A 15,021-nucleotide genomic window follows, 5' to 3' on the forward strand; every position below is an offset into this window, starting at 1 on the left:
GCTTGCCTGCTGACAGGCTGACACCGATCAGCGTCTCCTCTTCCACTTTTTTTTTCTGGTCTGGATTATAGCGTCCTCTATGCTGGAGGCATCGCTGTGGCTGGGCCCACGCAACACCCAGCGGCAGGACCTCAGATCTCCAAAGTGGGGCCACGGCCCATGGCCGCTGGGCCCAGACTTGTCCTCCATCCCCCACGGCCACGGCCACGGCTGCTTCCTGCTATATAGCGTACCCCGTTACCACCGTGTCCGCCCGTCTCCTTCGCTCTCTGCCGTTTTTCTCTGCCTCTCGCGCACGAACTCCCCGCTCCCCGCATCCAAAAGCCAAGACGCACCGGGGAAAGCAGCCGCTCGCCGAGGCGAGTCGGGCCGTCGCGATGGTGGATGTGGAGCACCGGATGGCGGGCATGGCCCCGGCGGCGCACGCGGCCGGCCTGCGCCGCCTGTCCACGCGCGCCGCGGCCGGCCCTTCCTCGGCGTCGGCGTCCCCGCGCCACGGGCTCTACTCCTTCCAGGGCGTGGCGTCGTCCGTGCTCTCGCACCTCCGGGCCTCCGGGGTGGCCGTCCTCCCGGGGCTTTCGGAGATGGAGCTCGCCCGCGCCGAGGCCGAGATGGGGTTCACCTTCCCGCCCGACCTCCGCGCCGTGCTGGCCCTCGGGCTGCCGTCGGGCCCCGGCTTCCCGGACTGGCGCTCCCGCGCGGGGCTCCGCGCCGCGTTCGACCTGCCCGTCGCGGCCGCGTCGCTCCAGATCGCGAGGGGCGCGCTGTGGCCGCGGTGCTGGGGGAAGAGGCCGGCCGACTCCGACCGCGCGAGGCGGCTCGCTCGCTCCGCCATACGGCGCGCGCCGCTGCTGGTGCCGCTCTTCGACCGCTGCTACCTGCCCTGCAGCCCCTCCCTCGCCGGGAACCCCGTGTTCTTCGTCACCGACGACCGCGTCCTCTGCTGCGGCCTCGACGTCGTCCACTTCTTCACCCGGGAGTCGTCCTTCCAGCCCATGGACATCTCCTCCCCGTTCGCGGCGATGCCCTCTTCCGGCACGAGCACGCCGTGCACGCGGCGCAGCCTCGACGCGGCCTGCGGCGGCCAGGCCCCACGCTGGATCGAGTTCTGGAGCGACGCCGCCTCCGACCGGCGTCGCCGCGACTCGTCGTCCTCTGAGGCCTCCACCGCATCCACATCGTCGTCAGGCTGCTGCTCGCCACCTCGGAGGTCGACACCGCGCTGGGTCGACAACTACCTGGACAAGCTCGGATCGGTGCTCAAGAAAGGTGGCTGGAGGGACAGGGAGGTGGACGAGATGGTGGAGGTGGCAGCGTCGGGGATGTTCGACGGCGAGGAGGCTCCGCCAGCCGCCGACGCGGAGGCCGTGCTCGACACACTCCTGCTGAAGACGGACCGGTGCTCAGACTCGCTCAGGCGGGCCGGGTGGAGCTCCGAGGACGTGTCGGACGCGCTGGGGCTGGACCTCCGGCGGTGCAAGGAGCCGCACCGGTCGGCCGTGCGAGTGCCCCCAGAGATCGCCGCCAAGGTCCAGCGCCTCGCGCGGACGGTGGCGCGGTCGTGACCAGCTGATCTCGCCGGAGGCGTCGGCGGTTAATCTTTCTTCTTTCTTTTCCCCTCGAAGGAGGGGGAAATCGATTCGATTAAACAACAACACTTGTATGTCACTACTACTAAGTGAGAAAAGTAAACGAGGCCATGTTCGCGTACGCAAGTAAATTAAGCCGTGTCCACGTGCATGATGTACCGTCAATTGCAGAGAACACAACGCCCCAGAAATTAACGCTGTTCTTCCGAGGGATCCATCCAACCCTTGTGTTCCCCTCCACGGATGGACGGTATCTTTTTCCCGTGTGCATGTGGTGGATACCATACCGTTAGGGCCTGGCTGTGTGGAATCTTATTCATTTACCAACCACGATGGGTGGGTGGTGCAGCTGCATGATGCCTTTGCAGTCACTGGTATGGGTATATAGTATCCACAAAGAGATTAACCAGATCCTGCGAAACTTCGATGCATCCATCCATCCAATGATCCAACCGTGAGGGATCACGCGAGAACTTACAGGATCACGCGCTCGCGCTTTACAACGGCTAACCCCATTTGCATTAGCATCAGTTGACCAACTGCCAAGAGTTCGGGCTACGCTTTACAGAGGGTACGTACGTGCGTGCGTGCATGCTTTCCTTGGGTGCTCAGCATGCTCCTCCTCCAAGTTGCATTGCATGTCTGCAAACCAAGCAAGAACATCTCAACATGCATCGTGCGCTCAGTGGCTGGCGGTAACTAATTAGTAGCAAGCAATCGCCCTGCTTTTCTTTTCTTTTCTTAAGCAGGGGGAAAGGGACATCGGGAGAGGATCAGGAGGCACGCCCGTCCCTTTCCTTGCCTCGCGCCACGGCGTGCTCGTGCTCGCCCCAAAAGGAAGGCTTTGTCCCGTTGTCATCGCCGGGCCGGCGGGCAACTTGCATGGCTGCACACGCGCGGGCGGCCCGTGGGCGCGCCCGCCGCTGGCCGTGGCCGCACCGTGCGCGTACCCCGTGAGGGCCGTTGAGGCGTCGTACCGCCGTGCTACGTGAACAAGGCTGGCGCCCTCGACGACACGATCGGCGGCCTCGCTTTTGCTTGTGAGCGATGGACAGCTTTGTTGCCGGTCACTTGAGTTCTGTGCGCGCGCGCGTCCTCTTTTAATGCGCCGGCGTGACCACCGCCGGACGGACACGGAGCAGGTTAATAAAGCCGCCCGCTCCGCGGTTGGTGCCCACCCCCCGTGCACGCACGCATGCATACCCGTGCGCGCGCGCGCGCGCACCGCACGAAGCCGCTCTGGCAGACGTACGTGGTCCTGTGCGTGTGTACGCGCGGCCGCTCGCTGCCGCCGCGCTCTGGAGAAGGGTGGCGCTGTCATGCCGATGCCCTGCCGCCATGGCAATGGTTTTGTACTCTTGCGACCAGCCTTTACCCAAGGTAACAACACACACGGCCGAGGCACGGGGTTAACTTAATGCCGCCTATTACCGTCCAAGGAAAACTTAATGCCGCCTTTCCAGAGCACGGACACCGGGCATAGCAAGCTCAGAAGCTCGACCATGACTTGGCCATCATGCTGCCAAGGAGTTCGATGAGATTTTAGCGGGGGTGCAAATATTTCCAGTTGCACGGCCTATCACGGCGGCTGATTAGTCCGTGACGGTAGCTATTTTTTAGTGCTGCTCCAGCAATGACCCCCCATAGTGTGATGTTAACATCCTTAAAAGATGGAGATCAGCTGTCCGCATCTTTATCGGCTCTCTGGTGGCTCTCCTTACCTCCCGAGCCGGCGTCAGTAATTATGCCGAGCTAGCATGGACGGTCGGGAAGCCGATCTGATCTCGTCCCCTCTAAAAACACTTGCGGCGAAATTTCCTGCCACTTGACGCGATATTTAACTCGCCCATCCATGGGATTAGTAGGAGTAGCACGTATTAGTATAGTAGTACACTAAATAAAGCCCGCCTACCTTTCAGCAGACAAAATCTGGACTTATTACCCTGTCGCACTGGACACTGCACACCGGGCTTGTCTGTGAGCCCTTGGCGTTGCCGCGAAGAAAAAGAACGTGGTACCTACGAGCGACCGAGCTTAGCTCCAACCACTGCTTGTTAACGGACGAACACGGACCGTCGCATTAATCAAAACGGGCTACGAGTTCCAGGCCCAGCAACCGACAAATCCCGTGGCACCTTCTTATCCCGAGCCCAAAGTCCATCAGAAATCGCATTCTTTCCCCCGTGGTCCTTCGCCCACTATAATCTCATCTTGGTAGCGAGTCGTTCGTGCCGTGCCGGGGGCTGTTCATACCTGGTTTTCTAACGCCGCCGAGGGCTCAACACGGATTAAGTTGGCTCCAAAGCGGCGTGGCGCGTACAGGGAGACGGGTTGTCAACCAGTTTTTAACGCCGCAAGGGTACAGTGCGGCGTGGCGCGCTTTGCATGGCAGGGGAGCACACGCCCAACAAAGCACCGTCTCGTTCCACTGGAAAGTGGGCCGAAACCATATCCAAAGGCCGTGTTGTACGTACGGGCTCATATTTTGCGTCCCTGGACCACGGCCACCAGCTGCTGCTGCGTGCGTCGACGCCGGCACCAGCTCGCCCGCCCTCGTACCCCCATTAAAAGTATCCGAGGTACAGGCCACGGCGGTGGAGCTCGTGCACGGGCTCGCATTGTCAAGTTGTAGTACTATCTACTCCGCCCCGATCCATCCTCAGGGGCCACTCGGCGCGAGCGAGGGAATTACTAACTTGCAGAAACGGACGATGTTCCTGGACCTGGACCACCATGCACGCTAATTTACGCGGCTAGGTAGTACGTACTACTGACCCTGAGTAAAATATAAGTACATATCGGCGTCCATTGATGCAGCTGATTAAACAAATGTAAATGCTGCTAGAGTGCCAATCTGATGCTGGGTGCGGGCGCGAAGCGAAGCCTCGTCGGCGGGACAGACAGAACCAGGTCACCGTGCCGGCCCGATATTCCCCCAACGAACGACCGTGATATCTGATACAGTATGCGTGTGCGATGGCGCGGATCGTATAATGTCGAGCCACGGGCGCGTAGGTGCGGCTCCGGGGGCTGTACTGTAAAGCGCGCGCGCTCCGTCCGGCCGGGCGATCGGGGCTGGGATCCTTGGCCCTCCGCACACTCCAGCAGCGAAGCCAGCTCCCCCGATCCGATCGGTCCTGAGATGGCGACGCCGTGCCGCTGTAAAGCGCGCGCACGGCCGAGGCTGCCATGGACGCTTCCGGCCGCGGGGGAGACACCGGGCGGCAAGGGGGGACTAGTTTTAGCGGCGTTGGCGCGGGGCGGGAGGGACACGATCTTGCCGCGGCGCCGTGGTGCCGATACGGGCCAGCCCACGGCTGCCGCTACCGTCCCTGTAAGTTGGCAGCGGCACGCACGTACCACCAGGGAGGAAAGAGGGCCTCTGCATGGCTTGTGAGTGAGTGAGTGCACGTGCAGTGGGGGAGGCGAGGTGGACCAGAGCACCGGGCGTGTACTGGCGTCTGGCAGCCGCAGCGGCCAATAATGAGGGGGCTCGTGGCGCTGCAGGTGGTGGCTCTGGCTCGCTCGCCGGGGGAAGCAGAGGAGCGGCAGCGGGCGTGATTTGATTCGGTCACAGCTCGGCTTTGTACGAGCTTTCGGGGGCGGAGACCACACATACAGTAAGCCTTTCAGTGAGGCTCCTGGCCATACTGCCATGAAGCCCGGGCTAACTTTGCGTTCTCTTTGCAAAATTCGATGTAAGAAATCGGGTAAGTATGTATTCCCAGGTAAGTATGTATTCCCTCGGTCCCAAGATGAAGTTGAGTCACTTATTTTGAGACTCCCAAAATAAGTGACTCAACTTTATACTAGCTTTGGGATGAAGGGAGTACAAGAAACATACTTTGCGTTTTTTTAATGAACACCATTGCAGCGTGACGATGGTGCAATGTGCTTGTCGTGCCACGTGTCCCGTCGTGAGCCTGGGAGATCATAGGACACAGCGACACACCGAGCCAACGTTGATGAAGTACTGGCGCATATCAGTGTCGTAGACACTATGACACGAACAAGATAATATTTTTTTTGTGAATAACAGCAACGAGATAACTAACAACATACCCTTGTTATTTTTTCTCATATCAAGGAAGTTTGAGATTTATATAAACTATGCATCTTCCTAATTCATGGTCTACCAAGGCGGATGTCTGGTTATGATTTTTTTTTTTGAAACGGAGGTAAATTTTTTGCCTCATCTCATTAATTAAGAAGAGAATGACAAGGTTCTAGTGTTTTATGACCACAAAGAGGGATCACTCTTTTGGAATTAATTTTTCCTACTATTAGCCCCGACAATGACCAAATTTTCGCCCCATCCTTGATTGACGAAACCACACGGGTCGGTAAAGATGCCTTGTTTCGAAAAACTCTTGCATTTTTTCGTTCCAGATTGCCAAACAAACTAGCATCTTCATAAAAATTTGAATGCCTTGCTGGTTGTTCTCGGTTGTGCATAAAAAAGATATCATATAACTCATGGAAGACAACATCAAGTGGTGATCATCATCAAGATTGCGGTGTGCGAGTTCAAGTGGAGCATCACGAAGAGATCATGCTTAAAGATTGTCGTTCATTATGGTGACAATGGACTTATGAAGATGTGCCAAAGAGTGAATCACCCGTAGTGGAGTATGGAGGAGCAATCTACTAGTCTTCTTCGAGCCGGCGCAATCAAGAAAGGTGGTCCAACTTGAGGAGTACAAGATCGTCATCATCGGGCTCAAGTGGGTTATGCGCAAGGCAAATATTTGGCCTTGATAGGTTCTCTATTTTATCGGTCTCATGATGTTAGTTGAGAGACCGAGTTATAAGATCGATAGTCGTAATATCAAGGGGGGCTCTCAAGTGAGTAGCTTAATCATATCGTTCATAGAGAGCTCAAACCAGTGCATCATTGGCATCATCTTTCTTGGTTCTTGTTTGGTTTTTCGCCGTTTGAGTTTTTGAGCTTGTGGTCATCTTCATGACAAGCTCGAGTTCATCGAAAATGAATTTCATATACATCTTCTATGATGTTTTCCATGATGGAATTTGTGTCGGCTCTTCACTGATGGAGGTTTCACACCTCTATATCATTGACATTTTTCTAGTGCCTCTATAGGGTCCTCTTCCTTATCCTATTTGGCATCTATTCTCCTTTGCTATTTTTAATTTAGCCGTTGGATAGTACTTGTCGTGATCTATCCAACAAGCTTGAGTTTGTTGTATTCGGAACACATTTGCAGAAGTTATGGCAGTTCTGGTTTTCTTGCATCCATCTGTTTTGCTTGGGCCATTTTGTTGCACACTAGTGGCAGTACCGCCCTGGGTAGCGGTAGTACCGCTTGCAAGGTACTTCCACAGTCCAGTGCCGCGGGCACTACCGCTTGTTTTTTGGCTACTGAACTCTGCCTGCTTCGGCCATAGTAGGGCGGCAGTTGAAGGAAATATGCCACAGAGGAAATAATAAATTTGTTATTTATGTTTCCTTATATCATAATAAATGTTTATTATTCATGCTAGAATTGCATTAACCGGAAACTTAGTACATGTGTGAATACATAGACAAACAGGGTGTCACTAGTATGCCTCTACTTGACTAGCTCGTTAATCAAAGATGGTTAAGTTTCCTAACCATAGACATGAGTTATCATTTGATAAACGGGATCACATCATTAGAGAATGATGTGATTGACTTGACCCATCCGTTAGCTTAGCACTATGATCGTTTAGTTTATTGCTATTGCTTTCTCCATAACTTATACATGTTCCTATGACTATGAGATTACGCAACTCCCGAATACCGGAGGAACACTTAGTGTGTTATCAAACATCACAACGTAACTGAGTGACTATAAAGATGCTCTACAGGTGTCTCCGATGGTGTTTGTTGAGTTGGCATAGATCAAGATTAGGATTTGTCACTCCGTGTATTGGAGAGGTATCTCTGGCCCCTCTCGGTAATGCACACACTATAAGCCTTGCAGGCAATGTGACTAATGAATTAGTTGCGGGATGATGCATTACGGAATGAGTAAAGAGACTTGTCGGTAACGAGATTGAACTAGGTATTGAGATACCGACGATCGAATCTCGGGCAAGTAACATACCGATGACAAAGGGAACAACGTATGTTGTTATGCGGTTTGACCGATAAAGATCTTCGTAGAATATGTAGGAACCAATATGAGCATCCAGGTTCCGCTATTGGTTATTGACCGGAGATAAGTCTCAGTCATGTCTACATAGTTCTCAAACCCGTAGGGTCAGCATGCTTAACGTTCAATGACGATCGGTATTATGAGTTTATGTGTTTTGATGAACCGAAGGTAGTTCGGAGTCCCGGATGTGATCACGGACATGACGAGGAGTCTCGAAATGATCGAGACATAAAGATTGATATATTGGACGATGTTATTCGGACACCGGATGAGTTCTAGGGTCACCGGATAAATATCGAAGTGCTGGGGGGTTATCGGAAACCCCGGGGGAACTAATGGGCTAACATGGGCCTTGTGTGTGTGAGAGAGAGAGAGAGAGGAGAGGGCCCTAGGGCAGGCCACCGATACCTTTCTTCGGTGCTCATATTACTATGAGACTTGTGCAATAGATTTTTTGTACTCATGAGTTCCGTTGTGTGTCGACCATGATTGAAAACAATAAGAGCGCTAGCTTTCGGCTTCACCCAGTCTGAGGTCAGAGCTCGGATGACCCAGTCGTGACAATCGCAGAGGTGCTCTCTTTACTCCCTAGCCGAACAATCAGGAACGTAGGGGTAAACACAGAAGTGAGGCAACCCATCTTGCAAATCGCTTAGGTCAATATGGTGCATATTGTTGCGTAATACACGAACAAGGAACGAAGCCGTACAAGTATAATCATATGCAAGAGGAAAAACTCCATCAAGGGGGCCCCCAAATAAATGGGGTATTTGAATATGCGAGTCACAAACAAAGTTTTGACAAGGAACTTTGTCACAAACAACTTTGTGCCGAAAAGTATAATGCTTGGTCGAACTGAACAAAATTTAAAACTGAAAGTTTTTTAACATGAAAGTGACTTAGCTGGTTAATATGCTCGATGTTGATGACATAGGCCGAGATTGTGGCGGGACGAGATCCCAGCCCCCAAGCCGGTCCCGAGATGTCCGAGTAAAGAAATCGGCTATGAAGTGGTGACGCAGCATAGTCGATGGGTGAGGTGAAAACCCCAGTCCGACCGCGGCGACGGAGCAGGCTGGCAGTGTGACGCCGAAGCGCCCAGCGTGTGTTAATGAAGTGATGACGAAGCCCCCGGTCAGCCGAGGTGACGTGGTACGTCGGTACGCCGCGGTGACAGCGCTGCCCGGATTATCTACCTGTGCACAAAAAATGGTGCAAGCTGGAGATAATAAGAATAATAATAATAATAAATTGTTGCATAATCAATAATTTATGCAAAGTGAGTAATAAAAGAAATATGGCATGTGCGCCGGACACTCGATGAGGTAGAGCTCTCTCGGCGATGCCGAAGTCCCCGAGGCAACCGAACACATCGGTATGGTAACACGACCAACAAGGTGATCACGCGAGCCGATTTACGCTGATTGGGACGACGACATCGGCTTGCCGAAGAGACTATGTGACACAGTCGGAGTCGATCACCTACACACATAAAATAGTGCGGTCCAAAAAGAATAATTGCTTTTCGCAAAAATAATTTATTGAAAGAGATGTGGCCTGGCGCCGAAGTCATGTCGATGCAGGGCGTCGGCGTGACGCGGTGAAGGCATGGTCAAGCCCGAATTTGCAGGCCGGTCTGAGTTCCAGATGTGGCACTCGCCGAACTGTATACGAAAACTGACCGAACCACCATGCGGCCATTGTTAATGCGGCCACCATTTGATAGACCTGTCTATAGATGATGAAACAAACCGGAGTAATAATTCCTTGAGAAAAATAAATCGAAGCAAGAAAAAATAATAGGATTGATAGCACCTGGTTTTTTCTGTTGTAGCAATGTGGAGAAAGGCTACTCCCAAAATTGGGGCTCGATCCGCACACCGATTGCCTAATGGATGATGAAGCGGTGGCATCACGATGCTAGCAAAGGTTGGCTCGCCGAGGAAAAGCCTGTTGTCCAGCTAATGTGATGAAGCTGGTCGGCTAGTGACGCCGAAGTCTCCGAAGTAAGTTGATAAAAAGATGGTGAAGCCCTCGGTCTTGCCGAGGAGACGGAGCAGGTCGGTAAGGAGACATTGCAGATGCCGTGTCAGCCGAGGTGTTGAAGCAGTTCGGCGTGATGGGCATCGGCTTGAATAAGCAATAGTGCGGCCATGCCGACGCAGGTCGTAACTTGTGACGCGATCAATGCCAGTTTGATGAAGTGACCATGAGGCGATGCCTGTGTTCCCGCTTCGTGTATTTCGTGGGGCGGCGATGTTGATGATGATTTATCCTTGTTGATTTCGAACTCTTGTTCGCTTGCCAAGATGATAATCCGAAGAAGTTGAGCTCAGCTCAAAAGGCGACGACGTGTCTAGTGCAGGTCGGTAGCCGTGGAGCAGTATTGCCGGACTGGTTTGACACCAGCATGATATGAAGATTACCTCAGAGGAGGTTTAAAATTTTATGGGCACATGTTTAAAAACAACGCACAATACCCTAGGAGAAAATTCCTTTAAGAAGGTTGTCCCATATCACGTTCATAAAGAAACATGAATTCAGGTCGGATCCGTATTCGCGCAGAAAACAGACCCGAAAAGTGATGCACTAATCGGAAGGTTCCCGGAGTTTGGACGGTCGGATTGAGCTGAAATTTTGAGGGGTGTTAGATATAGGAATTCCGCAGCCGATCAACGGTTGGATCTTCCAAAGGACGTCCGAGCTAGGTGCTGGAGACCACGCCCTAAACTCGTCCAGATTCCTGTTCAGATTCGACAGGGCTCTGGTATATCATAGATTGCCGGAGATTCCTCGATCGGAACTCAAAATGTTTTTACATGGTTGTTGTAGACTCAATTCTGCACAATTCCACCAAAGGGATCGTCAAAGCGACGCTCTAAGAGGTGGTGGTAGTGGATACAAGTTCGCTGTTCAGAAAAACAGAACGGTCGCCCGAGGGCAATGTTGACGTTGAGCCCCCGAGCTCCATGGATGATTCCTTCATGATCTTGATAGAAATCGGAGTTGATGTTGATGAAGGCCCTCGTCTGAACATGATGATCGGAGATGGAGCACGGTCCTCGGTCGAGCCAAGGTGACCAGTAGAGCCGGCGACGAAGATGCCGGCATCACAGTTGACCTGCAGACGAGCCATCGATCCTTTTGCTGATCACACAGCGGAACTCTCAATGAAAGCACCAATGTCAATGTCAAAACCGGCGGATCTCGGGTAGGAGGTCCCGAACTGTGCGTCTAAGGTCGATGGTAACAGGAGACAGGGGACACGATGTTTACCCAGGTTCGGGCCCTCTCTATGGAGATAATACCCTACTTTCTGCTTGATTGATCTTGATGATATGAGTATTACAAGAGTTGATTTACCACGAGATCATAGAGGCTAAACCCTAGAAGCTAGCCTATGGTATGATTGTTTGTATATCTATCGACTAGCCTGGCCCTGGTTTATATAATGCACCAGAGGCCTAGTAGAATAAGAGTCCTAGCCGAATACGCCGGTGGGGGAGGAGTCCTTGTCTTGACCATCAAGTCTTGTGGAATCTTCCTTGTATGCGGCAGCTGTCTGAACTGGCCCATGAGTATACGGTCATGGGGGTCCTCGGCCCAATCTAATTGACCAGGAGATGGCGTGGTGAGTACCCCCTAGTCCAGGACACCGTCAGATACAAAAGCGTGAGTTTAATATAGGTGATTATGTATTGCCATACAACTCTCGTTTAACATTTTTTGCAGGAAAACTTCTCTCGAAATGGGAAGGTCCTTACATTATCAAGGAGGTCTATCGTTCCGGTGCCATAAATCAACAACTCCGAAGACACAAATCTGAAGGTGGTGAACGGTCAAAGAATCAAACATTAAATCTTAGGTAATCGTATAAATGTTGAAACTAATATTATTGAAACCGTAACCCCGGAGGAATACATAAGGGACACTTTCCGAAACGTTTCAGACTCCAAAAAGGAATAGGTATGTGGCACGGTAAGTAAACCGACTCCAAAACAGTTCTAATGGCAATTTTCTCCATTTTGGAATATTTAGAAAAATAGGAAAATAAGAAGCAGCCCGGGAAGGTCACGTGGGCTCCACAAGGGTGGAGGGCGCGCCCTACCCCCTGGGTGTGCCCCCTGCCTCGTGGGCACCTCGTGTGCTCTCCGGACTCCGTTTTCTTGCACGTTACATATTTTGGTCGGTAAAATTTCATTATATAATCTCCCAAAGGTTTTGACCACCGTATCACGCGAATATCCTGTGTTCTTGTTTCTAGTTGTTTTTTCTGACAGATCTAGATTATCATGACGTCTCCAAATGCCTCCAAGGACAAGTTCTTCGATAAGGTCATCAAACCCTACCTCACGGAAGTGCTGCAACACCCTCAAACCAATGAGATGCATGAGGGGGTGCTGCACATCCGTGATGTTGAGGGACCAAGGAGGACCGGAAGCGTGGAGACAAGGCTCGAGGCAATGGAGCAACAAGTTTTCAGGTGCCAGGAGATGGTGGAGCGTTGACTTGACTCCAATCACATTATGATCACGGAGTTAACCAACAACCACAAGCTGGACGTCAAGGACATTGGGGAGGCCTTCTTCAAGCTTCACAAGAAAATCGAGCACCTCCAAGCCCAGATTTATGACATGCAAAATCAAAACTGTGAGTATGATTATAGATTCAAGAGGATGAGTTTGGCTGCAGATTTGAGGATTCAAGAGACTCGGTCATCCTTCTATGATGGCGAGCCTATGCCTTGGAAGAGGGACAACAAGCCTACATTATCAACAACTCCACCCTCTCCACCAACAAAGAAGAATTGAGTATCTGGTATGGGCACTCCCCTTGGCAATTGCCAAGCTTGGGGGAGGTGCCCCGGTATCGTATCACCATCACTTCTATCTTTACCGTTTTTCTTAGTTCGATCCTTTTGGTAATATCTAGATCTAGTAGCATAAAAGTTTTAGTATGATCTAGTTGTGAGTTTTGATTTATGATCCTTCTATGTAATCGAGTCCATGAACTATATATAATAAAGATTAGTGTTGAGTCAAGGGCTTGATTATTTTGCCATGATCTTGAGTGAATAAAAGAAAAGAGAAAGAATAGAAAGAAAATAAAAGAGATCATATGGGTCTTATGAAGAGTAATGAGCTCACATAGAAAGAGTATGATGAATAAAAGTTGTTGAGAGTTGACAAACATAGTTTTGGTTATCGTTGCAATTAATAGGAAGTAATAAAGAAAGAGAGGTCTTCACATATAAATACACTATCTTCGACATCTTTTATGATTGTGAGCACTCATTAAAATATGACATGCTAAAGAGTTGATGTTGGACAAGGAAGACAACATAATGGGTTATGTTTTCTTACATCTGAGATAAATTATATTGTCGTGGACCATCCAACATGATTGAGCTTGCCTTTCCCCCTCATGCTAGCCAAATTCTTTGCACCAAGTAGAGATACTACTTGTGCTTCCAAAAACCCTTAAACCAGTTTTGCCATGAGAGTCCACCATACCTACCTATGGATTGAGTAAGATCCCTCAAGTAAGTTGTCGTCGGTGCAAGCAATAAAAATTGCTCTCTAAACATGTATCACTTATTAGTGTGGGAGAAAATAAGCTTTATACGATCTTGTGATATGGAAGAAATAAAAGCGACGGACTGCATAATAAAAGTCCATATCACAAGTGGCAATATAAAGTGACATTCTTTTGCATTAAGATTTCGTGCATCCAACCATAAAAGCGCATGACAATCTCGTCTTCCCTCTGCGAAGGGCCTATATTTTACTTTCATCTTCTACCTTACATAAGAGTCATGGTGATCTTCACCTTTCCTTCTTACATTTTATCCTTTGGCAAGCACAGTATGTTGGAAAGATCCTGATATATATAGCTAATTGGATGTGAGTTTTCATGAACTATTATTGTTGACATTACCCTTGAGGTAAAACATTGGGAGGCAAAACTATAAGCCCCTATCTTTCTCTGTGTCCGATTAAAACTCCATACCCATAAGTATTGCGTGAGTGTTAGCAATTGTGAAAGACTATATGATAGTTGAGTATTTGGACTTGCTGGAAAGCTCTTATATTGACTCTTTCCTATGTTATGATAAATTCCAATTGCTCTAATGACTGAGATTACAGTTTGTTAGTTTTCAATGAAGTTTATGATTCATACTTGAAATTGTGATTGAATTGTTACTCTAGCATAAGAGATCATATGACAAGAATTATATAAGTTGTTGTTCTAAGAATGATCATGATGCCCTCATGTCCGTATTTTATTTTTATCGACACCTCTATCTCTAAATATGTGGACATATTTTTCGATTTCGGCTTTCGCTTGAGGACAAGCGAGGTCTAAACTTGGGGGAGTTGATACATCCATTTATCATCATGCTTTTATATCGATAATTATTGCATTATGGGCTGTTATTACACATTATGTCACAATACTTATACCTATTCTCTCTTATTTTACAAGGTTTACATAAAGAGGGAGAATGCCGGCAGCTGGGATTCTGGGCTGAAAAAGGAGCAAATATTAGAGACCTATTCTGCACAGCTCCAAAAGTCCTGAAACTTCATGGAAGTCATTTTCAGAATATATAAAAAATACTGAGCGCAAGAAGTTCTAGAGGGGGACCACACCCTGGCCACGAGGGTGGGGGCGTGCCCTACCCCCTGGGCGCGCCCCCTGCCTCGTGGGCCCCCTGGTGGCCCTCCGATGCCCATCTTCTGCTATATGGAGTCCTTTGATGAGAAAAAAATTATACGCAAGCTTTCAGGACGAGACTCCGCCGCCATGAGGTGGAACCATGGTGGAACCAATCTAGGGCTCCGACGGAGCTGTTCTGCCGGGGACACTTCCCTCAGGGAGGGGGAAACCATCGCCATCGTCATCACCAACGATCCTCTCATCGGGAGGGGATCAATCTCCATCAACATCTTCACCAACACCATCTCCTTTCAAACCCTAGTTCATCTCTTGTATCCAATTCTTGTCTCTAAGTCTGGGATTGGTACCTGTGGGTTGCTAGTAGTGTTGATTACTCCTTGTAGTTAATGCTAGTTGGTTTATTTGGTGGAAGATGATATGTTCAGATCCTATATGCATATTAATACCCCTCTGATTATGAACATGAATATGCTTTGTGAGTAGTTACATTTGTTCCTGAGGACATGGGAGAAGTCTTGCTATTAGTAGTCATGTGAATTTGGTATTCATTCGATATTTTGATGAGATGTATGTTGTCTCTCCTCTATTGGTGTTATGTGAACGTCGACTAC

General features: G+C 50.2%; 1 protein-coding gene across 1 annotated transcript; it reads left to right on the forward strand.

Annotated features, from left to right (window-relative positions):
- The first annotated feature begins 266 nt into the window (after window positions 1–266).
- Window positions 267–1,804, forward strand: LOC119301810. The gene has a single exon (XM_037578787.1). It carries the CDS (start codon window positions 378–380, stop codon window positions 1,563–1,565), a length of 1,188 nt encoding a protein of 395 aa, XP_037434684.1. The 5' UTR covers window positions 267–377; the 3' UTR covers window positions 1,566–1,804.
- The last annotated feature ends 13,217 nt before the right edge of the window (window positions 1,805–15,021 follow it).

Source organism: Triticum dicoccoides, chromosome 5A (genome assembly GCF_002162155.2).
Source record: "Triticum dicoccoides isolate Atlit2015 ecotype Zavitan chromosome 5A, WEW_v2.0, whole genome shotgun sequence".
Classification (NCBI taxonomy): Eukaryota; Viridiplantae; Streptophyta; class Magnoliopsida; order Poales; family Poaceae; genus Triticum; species Triticum dicoccoides.